The sequence below is a fragment of the Peromyscus californicus genome, unplaced genomic scaffold (genome assembly GCF_007827085.1).
Source record: "Peromyscus californicus insignis strain IS unplaced genomic scaffold, ASM782708v3 Scaffold_22__1_contigs__length_63687245, whole genome shotgun sequence".
NCBI lineage: Eukaryota > Metazoa > Chordata > Mammalia > Rodentia > Cricetidae > Peromyscus > Peromyscus californicus.
Genome location: NW_026294525.1, coordinates 8457281 through 8477491, shown reverse-complemented (window position 1 = coordinate 8477491; position 20211 = coordinate 8457281). Strand labels below are relative to the sequence as shown.

General features: G+C 44.8%; 1 protein-coding gene across 1 annotated transcript in view; it reads right to left on the bottom strand.

Annotated features, from left to right (window-relative positions):
• Slc22a2 (solute carrier family 22 member 2) overlaps positions 1-19813 on the bottom strand; it is a 40862-nt gene extending 21049 nt beyond the window's left edge. The window contains exons 1-4 of the mRNA XM_052750849.1: positions 19110-19813; positions 17083-17186; positions 4863-5017; positions 2198-2366 (exon numbers count right to left, since the gene is read on the bottom strand). Of these exons, the coding sequence (XP_052606809.1) occupies positions 2198-2366; positions 4863-5017; positions 17083-17186; positions 19110-19523 (842 nt within the window). The 5' untranslated portion in view covers positions 19524-19813. The remainder of the gene's footprint in view (positions 1-2197; positions 2367-4862; positions 5018-17082; positions 17187-19109) is intronic.
• Between the last annotated feature and the right edge of the window lie 398 nt (positions 19814-20211).

The following is a 20211-nucleotide window of genomic DNA, read 5'->3' as shown; positions in this document are numbered from 1 at the left end:
TATGGTATATACACACATATATATCAAATATTATGTGATATACAGCTGAAATATAACTATATATTATAGATAGTATGATTAGTTAGTACATGTTGATTATATCATGTTGTATTTTTTTTTATATATTTAATGCTGCAAAAATGACGTAGGCTTCTGAGGTCAGGTAGTGGGCAGAATGCATAAACTGAATGGTTTGAACTTGACCTCGCAGGCTTAAGAACCCCCACAAGTCCTAGGGTGCCGCTCTGAGCAAGGGCCCTATGTCCTGACCTAGCAGGCTCAGGCAGCCCATCTAAGTCCCCAGGGGCCCGTGTCTTGAAGTGCTCAGAGCAGTGAAGATCAGGGTAATGGAGGTGGGGATGGAGGAGGATGGGCAGCTAGCCATGCTGGAAGCTAGAGGGGCTGGCTTAAAGGCTTAAGGGCTGGAAGCCTTAGTGGCTTACTGCTCTGGGAAAGGTGAGACCTGGGCTGGATCTTTCTATCGGAGGGCCATGTGGAGAGGGCCATAGCGACTCCTTGGTTAGAGGGGTCGAGACCCAGAGTGTGGTCTGCTCAGCAGCAGCCAACCACTGGGATGCTGTAGAACTATTTTTCTAGCTGCCCATGAAAAGTTCTAGTGGCTGCTGTTGCCTGAGCTTGGTCAGGGGAGCAAAGAGGTGTGGACTTGGGAGAAGGTAGGAACCTGGACAGCTTGTAAGTGGGATAAGTGGGTGGTCCAGGCTTTCCTGGGCTCATTCTACAGCTTGCTGGAAGCACACATAAGGGTTATCTGTGTTCATGTGAAGTTTGGACAGTCACTGGGGCCTGACTGTGGGAATGTCTGGGACAGGAAGCTACCACAGAGCCTGGTGTTACCTGACCTACAGAGATGCAGCCACAGGTTTACTGATTTGGGTGGGTGGGCTCCAAGCCTGGGAAGTAACTGTTGGAGGTTTCATGGAGATGGAGATTGATCAGAACCCGCCTGTGGCCACCATCCCTGCATCTACACCTGAAGCCCCCTTCCTACACAGCTCACTCTTTTTGTTTCAGCTTCTCTGTTTGCTCCAAGACTGGTGATTTATTTCCTTCTTTCTTTTTGCACATGTGTAGATGTGAGTTTGCGTGTGTGTGTGTGTGTGTGCACATGTGTGGGCATGTGTGGGCACATGCACCTGTAGGTGGAAGCCTGAGGTTGGCTCCCTCCATTGCCCTCCACCTTGCTCAATGAGGCAGAGTGCCAGAACCCAGAAGTTGACAAAACTTCTAGTTCATCTAGCCATCATGCTTCAGGGACCCCCAGCTCTACCTTCCAAGTTCTCAAACTACAGGTGTGCTGCTATACCTACCCGGCATTTACATGGGTGCTGGGGATCTGAACTCAGGTCTTTGCACTTGTGTGGAAAACACCCATCCCTCCAACACTGGTATTCCTTGAGTTCTGGTTCTCTCATCTCCTGACTGTTTTCACTTGCTCTTACCCATCCTCTTTGTTCCCTATGCATGCAATTTACTTGAATTCTGGATTCTTAAATTTTTCTGGTCCTGGATATCTGTACATGGTCCCCTTTTGGCATCTCAAATTTGAATATGTCCAAAGCTCAACTCATAACATAGAGAGAACCCTTCTAAATTCCTCATTCTTAGGAATGACTCCTTACCAACATGCTAGTCTATATGTGTTTCCCTTGGGTAGGGATGATGAATATATCTTACTAGCCTGGGTAACTCTGATTTATCAGTATGGTCTATCTGGAGTGCCATGCTGGCCTTATTTGGGATCATTGCTGTTATGATTGATTGGAAATGTCTGCCTTGGTCACGCCTATGGGAAAGTAATATTATAATCATTTGCCCTCTGTCCATCTTAGAGCTTTTGTAAGGGAGTAATAGGTTAACAAATGGCAATATTGTTGACTTCTTTAAAGGGTCTGCCATCCAAATTGGATCCTCGCTGCTGGGAGCAAAACATCAAATAAACAATATGAGATGAAAGAAATGGGTCACAAAATTCTTATACCCCAAGCTAAAGGACATTGGATTTCCAGTGAGGGACTTTGTAGTTTTTATTTTAGCAACATGGAATTAGCTTCCTGTGACACAGGCCTGGAGAGTGACAGAAGCCTTGTCATTTACAAGCAGGGCATTCATGGTGAAGGAAGACTTGTACAAAATAGATGATTTATGTGCATCTTCTCTTTGTTCCCAACAGACTTACCAGAAATAGAGCAGGAAGCAGAAGTTGGGCAGAGTCACAGCAAACTGCAGCCACCGCCAGTGGGGAAGGGCATAGGCCACGCCCGCCAGTATCAGGAGCCCAACGGTAAAGGCCACTTGGTAACAAATCCCCACTGTTCTGCGATAGCCCAGGCCAACAAATTCTGTAACTACAGAAAAGGATCCGCATGGTCAGCAAGATGAGCTAAAGCTGGCTCCCAACCTTAAGGCAACCACAAATGCCCAGCTCAAAAACACAGGCTTGATTTAGGATTTTCTACACAGCTCTCTGAGCCACTTAAAATGTGTGTGTGTGTGTAGTGGTGGTGGACATTTTGTTGCAGTTATTGTTATTGTATTAATTATAAACTTGCACTAACTGAACCATATTAGCAAAATGAGCAAAACTGTTTGACTTATAGAATAACATTAGCCATGAGGCTGGGCATGGTACCGTCTGCCTGTAATCCCAGTACTTGGGAGGCAGAGGCAGGAGGATTCCTTTAAGTTCAAGGCCGTTCTGGACTACATACATGTTTTTGTATCAAAAAAAAAAAAAAAAAACCAAACAAACCAAAGACAAAAATAGCAACAAAACCAAAAAGAGCATTTCAGGGGCTGGAGAAATGGTTTAGTGGTTGAAAGCACCTGCTGCTTTTGCAGAGGACCTGAGTTCAGTTCCCAGCACCCATGTTAGGTAACTCACAACCACCTTAAACTCTAATTCCTATTTCAGGGGGTCTGACACCCTCTTCTGGCCTCCACAGGTACTTGCTCATGTGCTGCATATACACATGCACACACATAAATGAAAATAAAATAAAATAAAAACACTTTTAAAATTTCAAGGATGAATGTAATCATAGTTCACACAAATGCAAGATTTTGTAATATATCAATCAGGCAGTGATAACTCAAGGCATGAACAAATGAATTAAAAATTGAGTTCATGTCGTAGATACTTCATAAATAAATGAACATTTACATGCAAGTTGTTCTCTTACAGAGATAAATACTTTGCAATTCTGTTTATTTAAGGACTTAGAAACTCTGTGGTGGGCTGGGATCAGCTAGTACTAGCTTGTAAAATAATTCATTTAAGAACTTTGCAAATGAGTTGTTGAATACATATCTATTTTGAAACCTTCATGGTGGGTGTAGCTAAGGCTTAGAAAGTAGAAAACATACAACAAGGACTTGTTATATCCTTTGGGAAGCAAGTTCTTAGCCACCATTGTACATGGAGGAATGACATATGGGGTCTGTATGCAGGGAGATAGGAGTTGTCTTCATATGACAGACATGCTAGAATTGGAATTTCACATGTCCCGCAAGCCATAGTCTTTGCTTTAAATGTCTCACAGACCTGTTAAGGATTTTAATTATTTCTAATCCGATGGACATACATGTTAAACCTGTTTCTATAAGTTACTGAAAACCATCTAAACATTTTTTAAATGGCTGATTTAATTAAATAAAATGGCACAGGTCTTCCATAAATGTAAGTGTCTATCTTTCAAAGTGGCTGGGGTCCTGGATGGGGCTTGGGAGATGTGGAGGTGGGGATGGGGAGGAGCCACAGTAGGCATCAAAGACTCTAGGACATTCATAGGGACTTCGAAAGAAATGAGTTGTAAGAGGTTGTGATTAATGACAAAATGCATCTGCATAATTGAATTCTACTCAGTGTCTTGTAGAAACTAAATAATTGGTTGAATACCTGCATTCATTAAGCCTTTCATCCACCAACCATTCATTATTTGTCTTTTCTGGAGGGAATAATGTTCTCTTTCTGCCCTGAAATTCCCCAGATTTGTATACTAGGTTAAAAAAAAAACAACTATGTAAGCACATGTTCTCTTTACCTCTTGTGCAATGAAAGCTTCAGTCTTATTCCCTTAATTCCAAAGTGCTCGGTTCCCAAATGTAGCCAAAAGGACATGATCGTGGAGCTCTCCAAGATTTAACTAGGTGACGGTTTTTCACAACTGCTAGGTAGACACTGTGCTGTGGAATCCAAGCATGCTTTTGGGCCTGGTGAACTTAATTGTAACTCTGGCTACTAGTGAGTAAATTATAGCCCTGACTTTACAGCACGTTTTCTACTTTTCTTTCAGTCCATGACCCCTGCTCAGAGAATGGCACTGCCCACAGTGAGGATGGGTCTTCCCGCCCGGGTTAGCCCAATCTAGATAATCTCTCACAGGCACGCCAAGCCCTTTCTCTTGGGTGATTTTAGCTCTTGATGAATAACCAGGGTCCACCACCATGACTGTGTCCTTCCCTAATCCTTGAGTCTAAGTTCAAGTGATTTATGAGAACAGATGAAGTACAGTAATAAATTCCCTTACATTCCAAACACATCTCTTATCTTGGAGTCTTTTTGCCTGAATAGGTTTGGTATAGACTAGACTTTCTCTCCATATAACACCCCAGGGATCAGAAACCAAAATTTTCAAGAAAGCTAAATAGGACTCTGGGTGTTGTGGTGATTCTGCATTCACTGCTTTCTGTTCATAGGAGGAACACAGAGTGAAGTGATTGGGTATTTACAAAAATTCTTTAGGTACAGAATAAAAATCAGCATTGTCTTTCCGCCCAGGCTCCACCAGACTAAAAGTCCCCATGTGCATCCATCCAGCAGCACCTCAAGCCCTACATCTTACTCAGGATGTAGCCGATTAACCAGCCCGCTTTGCTGACCAGTCCCTGGAGGAAGCGAAACACCAACATCCAGGCATAGTTGGGGGAAACTGCCATGAGAACCCCGGAGGTAGCGTTGATGAGGATGGTGACCAAGAGGCAGAACTTCCGGCCAAACCTATGCAGAAGAACCAAGAGAGGGCCCGGGGTTAGTTGGTCTATTAATTCCTTCTCCTAGTGAGCACTGTGACTGGAGAGAGCAGCCTGTGGGTAGAAGAAAGGATTTATTTTAGCTCACCATTCTAGGGTACAGCACACCATAGAGGGGCGGTTAGGGCAGCTTGAGGCAGCTGGCCACATTGCATCTGTAATCAGGAAGCGGAGGATGTGGAGGACTGGTGCTTAGGCCACCTTCTCCGTTTCGTTAATCCAGGACCCCCGCTCCCAGAGTGGTGATGCCCACAGTCAAGGTGGGTCTCCCTACCTCAGTTAACCTAGTCTACATAAGCCCTCCCAGGCGCACCCAGACTCTTGTCTTCTAGGGGATCCTAGATCCCAACCAGCTGACAATATGATCCATCACAGTTGGATTCATGGAAGTGGAGAAGATTCACAGACATTATAAAGAGATGATCAAAATCTGAGGTCAGTTCACAGTTCTGGAGGTATGGATTGATACCCCCCCTAGTGCACGCAGAAGTTCTGTTCTGTTTAGTAAACTTTGGAAGGGTACATGGATAAAGTTAAAACACATTGAGCCCCCCTCACCCAGGTACTATGGCTGCTCTTCTGGGAGAGGTTCGCTCCTTTGAGACCATCCAGGGCTGGTTGCCCTGTAAGTCTAGTCAGGTCATAATCTATAAACTGGGGGCTTGGTACTAAAGTCCCAGCCAACTGCCCATCTAAGAAAGTCTCTACTTTGGTTTCCCACAGTTATCATTCCCATAGCATCCCACATCCTGGTGGGATGACTTCCATATTTTTATTGGAAGAACTCAGGTTTCATCAGTCTGGGAATCAGGAGACTTGTCCAAGAGGAACTTACTGTGACATTGGGTGAATTATTCAACATTAGTACATTTCTTCACATTGAGAAACAAACAAACAAACAACTGACTATCTAGAGAGGGAGTCCATGAGGTATTATAGAGAGAGAGCTCAGGACCTTGTCCTCCTTGCTCACAAAGCTGATGCTATGGTTTGTCCCCCAAGGACTCATGTATCAAGATCTTGGTCCTCAGTGTGGCAATGTTGGAAACTAATGAATTCTGAAGAGGCGAAGCCTGATGGGAGGTGCTTAGGTCATTGGGGACACTGCCTTTGGAAGTTCTCTGGGGTCCTCAGTTAGTTCTGTGTGTGTGTGTGTGTGTGTGTGTGTGTGTAAACCAGAGACCAACCTCAGGCATTATTTCTCAGATGCTGTTCACCTTGCTTTTTGAGATAGGATCTTTCCCTAGCCTGGAGCTCACTAAGTAGGCTGGCTGGCTGGCTATTGAACCCCAGGGTTTCTGCCTCCTCAGTGTTGGAATTCAAGTATATACAACCATGCTCGGTTTAACATTTTTGACTTACTATTTTATTTTATGTACATGTGTGTTTTACCTGCCTGTATGTTTGTTTATCATATGCATGGCTGGATGCCCACAGAAGTCAGAAGAGGGCATCGGATCCCCTAGAACTGGAGTTATAGGTGGTTGTAAGCCTCCATGTGGGTGCTGGGAATTGAACCTGGGACCTCTGCAAGAGCAAAAAGTGCTCTTAATTGCTGATTCAACCCTCTCCCGTTCTCCCCGCCACTGCTTTTTAAACATGTATTCTGGTGATAGAATTCAGACCCTCATGAAAGACCAAGCAGACACCTTAACAGGCTGCTCAGTCTTCTCTCAGAGATCAGGCCTCAATTTCAGTTTCCTGAGACTTGAGCAAGCTGTTTTCTGTGAGGACTGTGAACAAAAGACATAGTCCTTGCAGTAGCTCCCTTTCTGCATGTACTCTGACTGCTCAAGGTTCAGCCAGTTGTTTACTGTCTGGGACCCCTCACCAACTTAGAACTATGTGCATAGGTCAATGTGAACATGCAAAGTCAGCCAGCCTCCATGGCAGCTCAAAGACAGAGCCTGGGACTTGTCCAGGCCTGCCCAAAAATGATAACTGTAACCCCCAACCCGTAAATTCAAAGGTTACACACCCTCACCCAATCACATGGCACAAAGTCTTGTACCACCCTGCTTGCAGTTTTTCCATTTAAAAACATCTCACCTTGAGAGCTCAGGGCCGTCCTCCTCCATCTGCTGTGTCAAGTGTTGGACACGGACCAAGCCTGGGCTTAATTGTTATCAATAAACCCCTGTGTGTTTTGTATGGATATCGGCTCTGTGGTGGTCTTGTTGGGGTGGGGGGATCTTGCGACGTGGGAACAACACTCATGCGTGCAGGCTTGACCTAAGCTATGTTACACAGAGGTGTCTCTAAGCTGTACACTATGCTGTGTGTTGGATATAGTTTTTGCTAGTTAAAAAAAAATAAAAGAGGTTTCTGGGCTACACGCTGCTTTGATAGAACTGCTTCTGATAGTTGATGGTACACATAGCTCCAGACCCAGAGCTGGCGGTAAACTGTACCACTGCCATGTTGGGAAGCTGAGGTGGGCGGAGCCAGCAGCCACAGCACTGTTTCAGTCTTAGAATGATGCAGTTTAAAGCAATAGGTTCACAATAAGACAGATTCAGCTGGGCGGTGGTGGTGCACGCCTTTAATCCCAGCACTCGGGAGGCAGAGCCAGGTGGATCTCTGTGCGTTCGAGGCCAGCCTGGGCTACCAAGTGAGTTCCAGGAAAAGGCGCAAAGCTACACAGAGAAACCCTGTCTCGAAAAACAAAAAGCAAAAAACAAAACAACAACAACAAAAAAGACAGATTCAGATGGAATAGTTTACAATGTGTGTAAAATATATGTAGGCTTGAAAGAGACAAAAAAGGAATATATACAGTTATATAAAGAAATAGATAGTTTTTAAAAATAAAGTCTTTAAAGAGAAAGTAAAAGTAATATAAAAAATAAGTCACATAAAGATGGATATCACACAGAGACTCTGGATTATGTTGTCTTTGATATTCTTAACTGCAGAAAGACATTTGATTGTAAAAGCTGTTGAGTTAAGCCAATATGTATATTTTAAAGATAACTTGACTTCAAAATTTGGATCTAAGGATATGTTGCTTTGGAAAAGAGTCTCTGCTTTTGCTTCCACAGAAAGCCAGAGGCTATGGATTTGTTCCAGATTAAGATACATCAGGTTTGACTAGCCAAGACCCCCTGAAAGGTCTTCGATGACACCATGGCCCAGATGATCTAACATCCAGAACAGTTTCAAGGCAACTGGCTCAGACAATACACCCTCACGGATTACTCCATAATCCTAAAATTTTTGTTGTGTCCCCATAAGATACAGTGCCCCCCTCCAGCAGGAAGTAGTAAGAGAAGCTATGCCCAAATTCCCCAATATACCAAGCTGGCTTTGGAGATGGAATTGGCTCACTTCTTCTCTAACCCCAAGCATATTACTAAAAGTAAAGGTTAAGAGATTCTTGTGTCCCATATCAGAAGAGCCCTCTGGTGTGGGACAGAAAAAAAAACAATATTTTTATTTACAACAGGTTAATTATAAGTACAATCTCTTTTTAAAGAAGAAAGGGGGATAGTATGGATAATGATAGGATGAAAGAATAGATTAATGAACCTACTTTTAAAGAGTAATAACTTGTTTAGAAATGTTTTACATTGCTATAGATTTTAGTTTATTGATACAAATTTAGAGTTGATTTTGTTATACTGCATATATATTTCTACTCTCGTTTGAGGTATTATGTTTATGTATCTCGTTTAGATTGTAATGGATAATTAAGAAACACAGATTAATAATTATTCTTCTATGATAGTCAAACTTGTAACATGTTAGTTTTCTAGGTATACATAGATATATTTCAGATAGATAGGTAATCTTCAAACACTTCAAAGACCTACAGAATATGGCATTTAAAATGTTTTTAAAAATTTAGACTTTCTGGACAGTGAGACAAGTCTGTTCCTAGCAGCACTGATTTACTTCAGAGAGGAGGATGGGCATCGAAGACACTCCATATGGAGCTTATCTTCTTCTTGGAAAAAATAGCCATTTGGGCAAGAAACTGTTCTTGCCTGGACTGCTTCATCTACTGGACATGCAGGACCCATAGGAAGGTGACCACTAAACTTCACTTGGCAAAATGGTCCTTCAGGTTCCTGCTTCTCAGAGGAAACTGCCAGACATTCTACAGGACACAGAGAGAAGTGACTGAGAGACTCTAGGCCTGTGGGCTGAAGACAGATGCCCCAACTTTATAAAAAAAACTTTGGATGACTGTCCAGGCTGCCAGCTGTCTTTGTCTACCCTTGAAATACTCTCTAAAGTTGCTTGCATCCTTTTCCCATTTCCCAGGTAATAGTATATCCTTCTGAGGTCTTTGATGTAGCTGAAGACTAGACATAATTTCCTCAGTTATGATAAGAGATAAGTTAGACGTAAAACCTTAGACTCACAAATATAGGATAGGTAGGATATCTTCTTTAATATTGTAACTGTAATTCTCGCTTGATAATTGTTTTGTTATCTGTAATTTTACTATGTGAAAGTTAAAATCTTCCTTTTGAAGAAAAGAAAAAAGGAACTGTTGTGGGATGTTCTGTATGTTAAATGTGTTGCTCTGGTTAATAAATAAAACACTGATTGGCCAGTAGCCAGGCAGGAAGTATAGGTGGGACAAGCAGAGAGGAGAATGCTGGGAAGTGGAAGTCTGAGGCAGAGAGATGCTGCGAGCCACCGCCATGACAAGCAAGATGTAAGCCACGAGTCACGTGGCAACTTATAGACTAATAGACATGGGTTAATTTAAGATAGAAGAACTAGATAACAAGAAGCCTGCTGTGACCATACAGTTTGTAAGCAATATAAGTCTCTGTGTGTTTACTTGGTTGGGTCTGAGCAGCTGTGGGACTGGCAGGTGAGAGAGATCTGTCCTGACTGTGGGCCAGGCAGGACCAGAAAAACTCCTGCTACAAAATACTTATGTGGCAAGCTTTCTCATAGAGCTGTTGTAGAATATTAATTCAAGGTGTGTTACTTTTTTTATGCTCTGGAACGTTAATGATGCAAAGATGTGTTTAATTAAATAAAATTCACCTGTGATCTGGAGGCTGAGTCAGCAACTAGCTGACAGGAAGTGGTAGGGAGGAGCCAGGTGAGAAAGGGTTTGTAAGGAGGGGGTGAGGAGGAGTGTGGGGGGCTTTTTGGAGGACTCGCAAGGAGAGAAGGTGAGCTGCTTGCTATTCAGCCTCTCTGAAGAGCAGAATTCCACTTAACCTTTGAATCTTGAATTCTTTAGAGGGACAGAGGTTTAGTTAAGTTCCCTTCATAGCTTTTCAAGAGTTGGAGCCGGAGGGAACGGATTTCCCTCTGGCTATGGCCCTTGTGGCCCTAACCACTGCTGGTAGTGGTTGAGTGCAGTTGCCGATTCAGACAGCTGTGGCTTAAAAGGCAGCAACCATTTAAAAAAGGACAGCACTGAGCCATCTCTCCAGCCCCTGAAATAGATCTTAGAAGAGTGAGTTGTTCCGAGTGAGCCCGACTCCCACATGGCTCTCCGGCTCTATTTCATGGTGTAATCTCTTTCTCCCACACCGTCTCCTTCACCCTGCTGCTACCTGCCACAAGAGCCAAACCAGAGCTGAGCAGATGCCAGTGACATCCCCTGGGATGTCCAGAACTATGAGCTAACTAACACTGCTTTACAAAGTCCCTCATCCTCAAGGATTACAGCATAGTAATAGAAAATAGGCTTTCAGAGAGTGGATTTGGGGGCTCAGTTACTTCCAACCATGCCCTCCTGGTTGTTAGTGAATATTGTTTAGTAGTTCATAGAAGATGGCGCTATATCTAATACACATGAAATGCTTGTCCAACTGGTCAGTCAACCAGGGTTGCACACTCTGGCGGCAGCTCAGTACCTGGTAGCTGCTTCTATTATTGGACAGCTGTGTTCTCGGGAGTACTTCAGACATTAACTAACCATTTGAAAATGATCCACAATATGATTAATAATTATTCTAGGGTGTTAATGTTTCCAGTCTGAAATGGGAAACTCTAGCCGTCTCCTTAGTCATTGGTGTAAATTACTAAACCGAAAATGGCCTCAACTTTGTCATTTCCAGGTTCTCCATCCGTGGCTCCCCACTGTAATATGTAACCCTGCAGCTCTGAGCGCCAAGCTTGCCAAAGGGACGCTCCACTCTTTCTTCAGTGTTCCCTCCTGTTTTCACCAGTCAGGCTTCTTGACCTTCTGATACTGTGACATGACATTGTCATCTACAAAGTTTACGCTCAAGAATCAAACCATCAAGGTATTTAAAGAAGATCTCATTGTAGGGCTGAGGAGATGCTCAGTAGGTGAGTCTCTTGCTCTGAAGCATAAGCATTGAATTTGGATGTCCAACATCTACACAGAAAGCCGGGTGGCATTTGCTGGGGGTGGGGGACAAAGGCAGGTGATCTCCAGGGCTGATTGGCCAGCCAGTCTAGTTGAAACAGCAAGCTCTAGGTTCTGGGAGAGATTCCTGTCTCAAAAATAAGGCAGAGATCAATAAGGGAAGATGCCCTGTATTGATCTCTGGCACACACACACACACACACACACACACACACACACACACACACCCTCTATCTCACACACAGTCACACACAGACACGCAGACACATACACACACACACACATGTGGTGGTATTATGTTCCCCAAAATATTGTGCACCCTAATAAACTTATCTGGGGTCAGAGAACAGAACAGCCACTAGATACAGAGGCCAGAAAATGGTGGCACACATGCCTTTAATCCTAGCATTCCAGAGGCAGAGATCAGCCTGGATCTCTGTGAGTTCAAGGCCACACTGGAAACAGCCAGACGTGGTAACAAGAGCCTTTAATCCCAGGAAGTGAGCAGAAAGCAGAAAGGTATATAAGGCATGAGGACAAGGAACTAGAACCTGGTTAAGCTTTTAGGCTTTTAGCAGCAGTTCAGCTGAGATCCATTTGGATGAGGACACAGAGGCTTCCAGTCTGAGGAAACAGTCAGCTGAGGAACTGGTGAGGTGAGGAAGCTGTGACTTGTTCTGTCTCTCTGATCTTCCAGCATTCACCCCAATCCCTGGCTCCAGGTTTGTTTTTATTAATAAGAACTTTTAAAATTCGTGCTACACACACACATACACACACACACACACACACGAGGTAGTATTATGTTCCCCGAAATATTGTGCACCCTAATAAACTTATCTGGGGTCAGAGACAGAACAGCCACAATATTAAACATAGAGGATAGGCAGTGGTAGCACACGCCTTTAATCCTAGCATTCCAGAGGCAGAAATCCATCTGTTCAAGGATACAGCCAAGCATGGTGACTCACGCCTTTAATCCCAGAAATCGAGCCTTTAATCCCAGGGAGTGATGGTAGAAAGCAGAAAGGTATATAAGGCGTAAGGACCAGAAACTAGAAGCATTTGGCTGGTTAAGCTTTCAGGCTTCTAGCAGCAGTTCAGCTGAGATTCATTCTGGATGAGGACTCAGAGGCCTCCAGTCTGAGGAAACAGGATCAGCTGAGGATCTGGCGAGGTGAGGTAGCTGTGGCTTGTTCTGCCTTTCTGATCTTCCAGCTTCACCCCAATCCCTGGCTACAGGTTTGATTTTATTAATAAGACTCTTTAAGATTCATGCTACACACACACACACCCCTACCTCAATGTTTTAAGTAAATTTGTATTCCGTGCTGGACTGCCTCCACAGCTATCCTTGGCTACAAGTGGAATGTGGGACATGGACTAGACACACTTAAATTTCCTTGGAATTTATAGTCTGTAAGGATGTACTCACGTGGCAGTTCCTCAGTGCCTAGTGTGTCTGGACTCATAGTAAAGCCACAGTGATAATGCTGTCGAAGGACAAAATCCTTTGACTGGAAGGGGGAACTGCATTATTGAAGGCTCCAAGCAGGGAAACTAAGTCCCTGTTGCAGAGAGACTGCAGTTGTCCCAGTAAAAGAGGCAGTGTCTTTTTTTTAAAAAAGATGTTTTGGGAGTCTGAGTCAGTAGCTGGATACCCTTCTTCTATCGCCACAGACACCATAGCCACTTAAATTATTTAATGAAAACCGGACAGAACCAGAGTGGCTGGGCACCATTTTAGCTGTCTACTATCTAGTATAGAGACCAGGTCCACCTTCATCGGGGAGGGGTGAACGGCATTATTTGGGAGCGCATAAAGATGCAGAGCCTCAGGCTCACCCAGACAGAGGGATCAGAGCTTGACTTATAACAAAATCTGGGTTGATTGATATGGTCATTAATACCTGGGAAGAAGTGCTTCGATTCTGTCCTGCCTCAGTTTCCTTCTCTGTAAAGGACAGGCAGTAAAATCCACTTTACAAAGCTGTCATGGTCCTAAGAGAGATCACGTGAGGGGGCCTAGTAAAACACTTGGTCTGTAAGGGCGCCGGAAAGTTTGTTTCAGATGATTCTAAACATTTGGTAACAGTTGACCACAGCCCACCGGGGGCTCTGCTTTGAGCTGCTTCCATGGGGAGAGCAGGTGCTGACTTCCAAGAGGAAGAGGTGCAAATGAACTGTTGAACACAGCCACTATTAAAAGTCAAGTGACACACACTAACAATGTAAATGTTACATTAAAGCAATGGTAAACAGGTACGAAACATGCTACTTTCTACTTACTACATCCCATCACCTGAGCCTCTGAGGTTATCCGCACTCATGCTTATGTGGAGGAAATGCTGTTTCTAGACACCTCTGTGTCCAGCGGCCTCGCTTTGGTGGATGTGTTCCCTCCAGAAAGTTTGCCTTTCAATGCCTGCAAGCCTGCTGCTCAATGCAACACTCCTTAGTCCTTATTAGAGTATAATGTTTGGAACTGATGAAAGATTGCTTTTCTGTGTGTCAGATGACAGTCAAAACCCTTCCTCAGCAAGTTGTGAGTGAAGAAATAAACTAGACATTTTAGGAAACAACCAATTTCAAAATCTATGTCACAAACTGACCCTAGAAAAGTTGAATTCCTGCAAGACAATTTATCTCCTTTCCCTCCCTCCATCCCTCCCTCCATCCCTCCTTCCATCCCTTCTTTCTTTCTCTCTCTTCTCCCTTCCTTCCCCTTTTTCTATTTCCTTTACTTTCCTTTTTTTTTTTGTTTCAGTGTTCTTATCTGGATAATTTCAAAATATCCTCCTGACTTTCTTCTAAACACCATGCCCAAATCAGCTGTTGGGGCATGTTTAAAATTTTGCTTGTGAAAAACAGTATTTTATTTTAATGTTGATTATAATTTGTGGATAAAATGGGTTTTCATGACATTTCTAACTTATTGCGTGACATCCAAAGCTTGTAGTGGGCTTTAAGTGTGCAGAAGAGAAATGGTACGTCTTCTGTCCCTAGTCCTGCTCTGCCCTCTTGCAAGCATGTGGGACAGAAAAAGAGCAATAAAGCAAAGCTTCAAGTAGCTTTGGGAAAAGAACTAGAGACACATCGAAAGCCTTCAGGGGAGCAAAAGGGAGGAAGAGCTTTCTAGAGACTGCCTGCATAGGAACGGAAGGATGAGCTCACTTGAGGAGGAGGGGAGCTGGCGGGATTATTCTCCGGAATGTGCTGTGAGGAGGGATTGGACCTGGCCTACTTGAGTGGGATGAGAATAATTAACTGACTTCTGTAGCCTACTGAGTGAGGCTGTCACCTGTGCGCATGACACTTCTGGAGAGCCAGTGTTAATGTCCACTTTGGTGTGCCAGGGAGAGGATGAACCAGGAGCTGCCTAGCCAGTGGCCAGAGAGTGTGATTGCACCCTGGACCTCCTCATTAATGTGTCTGTCTTGACTTCCCAGGCAGCCTGCTAATAGCTACCCTCAGTTCTGCATAATCACAAGAAAAGCGAAATCGCCTCCCCCTCCACCTCGGGGAGAGCCTAGCCAGGGAGGCTGAGCAGACAGTTACAAATGCAATGTGACTTTTGGCACAGCGCCTCCACCTCCATCCACCCTCCCTCCTGCTGCCAACAGGGCCTCAGGCTCTTGTAAAGTCAGTACATTCTTATGAACCTTTAATTCTTGTGCAATTTTGATGCCAGCGTGATGTATACTCAAAGAAAGCTGTCTTACATTTAGATTATATTCACAGTAGAGAGACGGCTGGGGAGGTCTGAAAGGGCAGTAAGTGAGCACGGGACTCAGTTGTCATATATTTCTGAGTCAAATATGTATTTTTGCAGGCTGATTGCTTACTACAGCCATTATTGAGAGTTATGCACGTTACAATTAAATTTCATTAAAAACAAGTGCAATAAACATGTAAAGCCTATCATTTCTTACTTGTGTTATTACATCTGATTATCTGGGGCTATTTGTACCCAGTGCATTTATGTGGCACAGAAATGCTATTTCTAGCCATGGCTCTCTGTATACACACACACACACACACACACACACACACACACACACACACACACACACAGACTATACAGATATATCATCATAATATATATTATGCACATAGACACACAGGCACATATCACTATGCATGACTGGCAGTTAGAGTGATGCCATCCAGGTCACAGAGTTTCAGTGCCTGGCTTGTGGAAGGCACTCTGCACATGGAGGCATTATGAATATTGTATCACTGACTTTGATGGCCCAGGCACATGGGGGCATTATGAATGTTATATCATTGACTCCGATGACCCAGGTATCTACAGTACTCCTCGAGTCTCTACTCCTCTCTCTGTTGAGAACTCCTCTTACTAGCTAATGTCATCTATAGAGCAAAGATGCATGTTATAAAAACAACAACTCCCTTAATCACACTCTAAGTCTTCTCCTTATACCCCACAGGGAAATGTAGCCATCACTCTCCATCAAAAAGAAAACTGCTCTCTATAGCAGACAGAGACCCTTACAGGAAACCACAACGGGACACAGTGCAAAAACCAATGGGTTATGGGGCACCCAGCCCCAGTGAATATACCCGCAGAGTTTACACAGCTCTGTGGCTGGGGAACATCATGGAAGAGGCCTGCAAAGGACCAGGAGGTCTAAAGTCTGCTGTGGGCCTGCCTCTTTTAGTAATGGCTGTGTAAACAAGACACAGACACTGACAATATCAATAAACATGCTAACTCGGAAAGGGGAAGCTCTTCCAGGGCCCACCCCTAGACCAAGAACTACAGGCAGCTAATGACTGCTAAGAGAGTGAGAATTAGCCTTTCCCAGGGATGAACTCCTTGACTGGTTATCCTGATCAGCCCTGAAACCAAATACACACAACGGGGGAAAAAAAAAGATACAGCAGGTTGTATTTATATAAAAAAAAAAAAAGATACAGCAGGTTGTATTTATATATAAAAAAAAAAGATACAGCAGGTTGTATTTATATATTTGTTCATACATATGTTTCTTTGATAATAATCAAGTATTTGATAATCAAAGAAAAAGAGGCTATCAGTTTGAGAGTTGGGGGACATTGGAGGGACTGGAGGGAGGAAAGGTAAGGGGGTGATGAAATAATATTTTAATTAAAAAGGTAAAAATAAATGAATAAATAAAATGCAAAAAATATGAAAAATTAAAAAAAAACCCACTTTTGTACAGTGAGCAGGAGTCTACAATGGTGGGCAACCAGAGCCAGAGCACAGCTTGGCCACTATGGACACTGCATATGGACAGACAGATAGGCATAGAGCCTAGGGATGGGGCTTCTGATATATGAGCATTAGCTGGCCTGATGGATGGAGCCCACAGCTCCTGGAGGCTCATGACCATGTGGGAGACAGGCCAGAGAGTGAAGAGAATCACAGGAGGCATGAAATCATTTGTTGCCTCTTCCAGCCCTGAACTGGTAGATAGCCCATAAGAAAAGAGTCCTGCCTGGTGGCTGACACCTCCTTCTCTGACCTCCAGAGGGTCTGAGAGTAAAGCATGAGTCATTATTATCAAAGCAGCTGAAAAAAAATCCAAGGTTATAAAAGCAACCACCACTAAGGCGGGTGGGAGTGAGTGGTCTGTCTGTGTGTTTGGGGCGAAGGATTTCTGCAGGGCGGGTGAGCCCAAGCGCTGTCTGAACCTGTAGGTTATTTATTTAAAAAGGCCCGTAGGTGTTTCACCTACCTGTCTGCTAGGTAGCCAATCCCTACAGCACCGATGAAAAACCCCACGTTCACTACCGACTGAAACAGGTCCAGCATCCAGGAGTGAGCACACACTAGGTTAAACTGTCCAGATGTGAGGTGTGGTCCAAGCCGGGGGAGGAGCAGGAGGGAGAGAGGGAGAAAATGCTGTTAGAATCTTGTTAGAACACAGTTCAGCTCAGAGCGTTCTTTGAATATTCCGAACTGGGAGTTCCTTGGGAGCTCCAGGGGTTCAGCTAATTAGTGCGTGGTGCTTGGTGCCAATAACCCAGCTGTTTCCTAACCCATGATAATTTTCTATACACCAGCAAAAGATTTTCCCTGGAATCCATTTAGCATTCCACCTGACAGTGTGAGTCGGGCATCAGCTAGTGTTGGTTCTATCAACTGAAAGCAGGTAGTGACTTGACTTTAGACAAGGCCATCTTCTCCCTTCTAGTCATAAGACACAGATGTGAGGGGAAGTAGACATGTGACATACCTGTACAGCTAGGAAGAGGGAGGTCTAAGCATCTCTAAGCTAATCTTTTTTTTTTTTAAACAATAGGGGGATTCAAAGTATCCTGCCAACAATCAATACCCTTGGTCTGATTTGCCCGGAAGGCAGGTGGAGGGTGGGCAGTGCTGGCCCGGCAGACAAGGGATGGTCTTGTAACTCACTCTGCCATCTCTCATTCTGCAGCCTGGTGCACAACCAAGTTTTCCTGCTCTGGCCTCAGTTTCCTGACCTCTGTACAAAGCGATGAGGTGAGTCACTCAGCGAAGCTATTTTAGAGTGATATGGTGTCCATTCTGGGAGCCTTGATGTGGCGTAAAGCCCATTTCAGATCCCCCAGACGTGGCTCCTCCACGAAAGGCCAGGAGACCCTCGTAGGACCCAGGCAGTCCTTTCCAACTAGCTGCTTAACCACTTCCTCTGTGTTTGCAGGACAATTCCACAGGAAGTTTCCATGCTTGCTTTTCTCTCCAGGGAATGCGGCTTCACAATGAGATCATATATATGTGTGTGTGTATGCATGCATGTGAGTGTCCATGTTTTATGCACGCATGCATTATGGGGCCAGAGAACAACCCCAGCTGCTATTTCTCAGGAGCCATCCTTCTTACTTTTTTATTGGGATAGGGTCTCTCATTGGCCTGAATCTGGCTGACTCTGTTCAGCTGGCTGGTTAGCAAGCCTCAGGAAGCCCTACTCATCTTTGTCTCCCTAATGCTGGGACTATGTTCATGTGCCCGCCTCTGGCTTTTTTTCTGTGGGTTCTGGACGATAAACTCAGGCACTCAAGTTTACAAGGCAAGCGTTTTACCTACTGAACCAGACATACCCTCAGCCATGACTGTATCTTTTAAACCACGCATATCACCATTTTTTGTGTGTGTGCATGATGCATGTGAGTAGGTATGCCCATGTCACTTTTACAGGGGTTTGGGATTGACCTTGAGTTGTCAGGCTTGCGTGGCAAGTGCATTGACCCCATAAGCCACCTTGCCTGCCCCTGTGACTATACTTCTTAATAAACATAGTTGTCTAACCTCCAGCCCCCAAATTTCCCGTGGGCATTTGGGCCACACTAAAGAGGAACACATATCTCGGGAGAGAAAAGCACATCTTATAATACCCGTTAGCAGATCACAGATCAGGGGAGGGCCACGCTCTTTTTGGTGGCGTTTGTGTGGTGGAACAGAAGGCTCCTGGCAAATGTGAACGGTACAAGCATGCCCACATCTGGCATCATTTTCAGGCATTCCGATGTGTGTTTGCTTGTTGCTGGCTGCTGAGACCTGCATATACCAGAATCATGCCTGTCAGCATCGAAGGAGTTCTCACTAACTACCTCAGACGAGGGAGAGGCTGCATGTTTTTACCAGGAAACTAGGATTTTATAAGGCATAGGAGTCCAAAAAGCATGCCTGGGCAAGTAAAAGAACCATGTGCTTCCTAGTTCTCCCATAAGACAAGGTCAATTATTTGATTTTTTTTGCATCCTGATTCCTGAGCTCACTTACCTCAGTGACGATGGAGGAGCCGGGAGTGTCGTACACCCAGCCGTGCTGGCAGGGGCTCAGTGGCAAGTGGCTCCTGTTGGCAGCCAGGCTGGACAGTGGGTCCACACAGCCAAGGGTGCTCTGGTTCCAGTCCACCTCATACTGCATGCACTGGCTGAGGAAGGAGGCCTCGTCCGCAGACCCCAGGCCCGGCACGGTGTAGTTCATCTCCTCTGCTAGGCTCCAGCCACATCGCTGGCTCAGCTCGGCCACCCCAGGACTCCAGCAGCGGTGGTTAGGGGTGAAGCCCAGGAAGACGATGCCCACGTAGATGGGAGTGAAGGCACCTGAGAGCAGAGCTAAGAGGAAAAATGTCTGTTTCTGGAAAAGGTGGAATTCCCCTATATGTTCTAGAATATCATCCACCGTCGGCATGGTTCCGAGAGTCAGCTGGTCCTGAGGTTTCCTCTGAAGGACTCCAAATGCTGCTGAAGGCAGCCACGGTCAGCTCAGGACGACTCTTGACCAAGAGTCAAAGGGTGAGCGTTAGTTTACTTTAAAGAGGGACCAGCCTTCGGGTCAGACTTTCCTTGGGCAGGCCAACTTCCAACCGCACCTCTCCAATGGGGGAAGATCTTGCTGCCCGGAAATGCCCAGAGCAGGCCCTGGAGTGTGATGTGTTTACTGTAACCTCATTCTTTGTGAGTCCGTCCCTGCCTCACACCAGCACTACAAACAATCCCTTCTCCGTATCCCACGGGGAGAAATCTGAGTCCCTTTGCATATCACAGCTGGTTAATCTTTCTCCAGCACATTAAGTGGCCAGAAAATGAATATATCCTCAAGTCACCTACACAGCCAGCCTCTCCTGCAAGGTGTGACAGAGATGGCATATGCATTTGGTTATGCACGCCAGGGTCTGGGGTCACCTCCAAGCACTTTGAATGTTCTGGATACCTCGGAAAGCAACGCACTTGAGCGCCATGCTGGGGCAGCTCGCTTTGATCTGCCTCCCACTGAATCATTCAAAGGGTTCACTCCGATTTGGCCTTCTCGCCTTTCAACCCTGATGTGTCCTTTCTCTTCATCCGCCTGTGAGGAAAGAATAACACGTTTGTCTCCT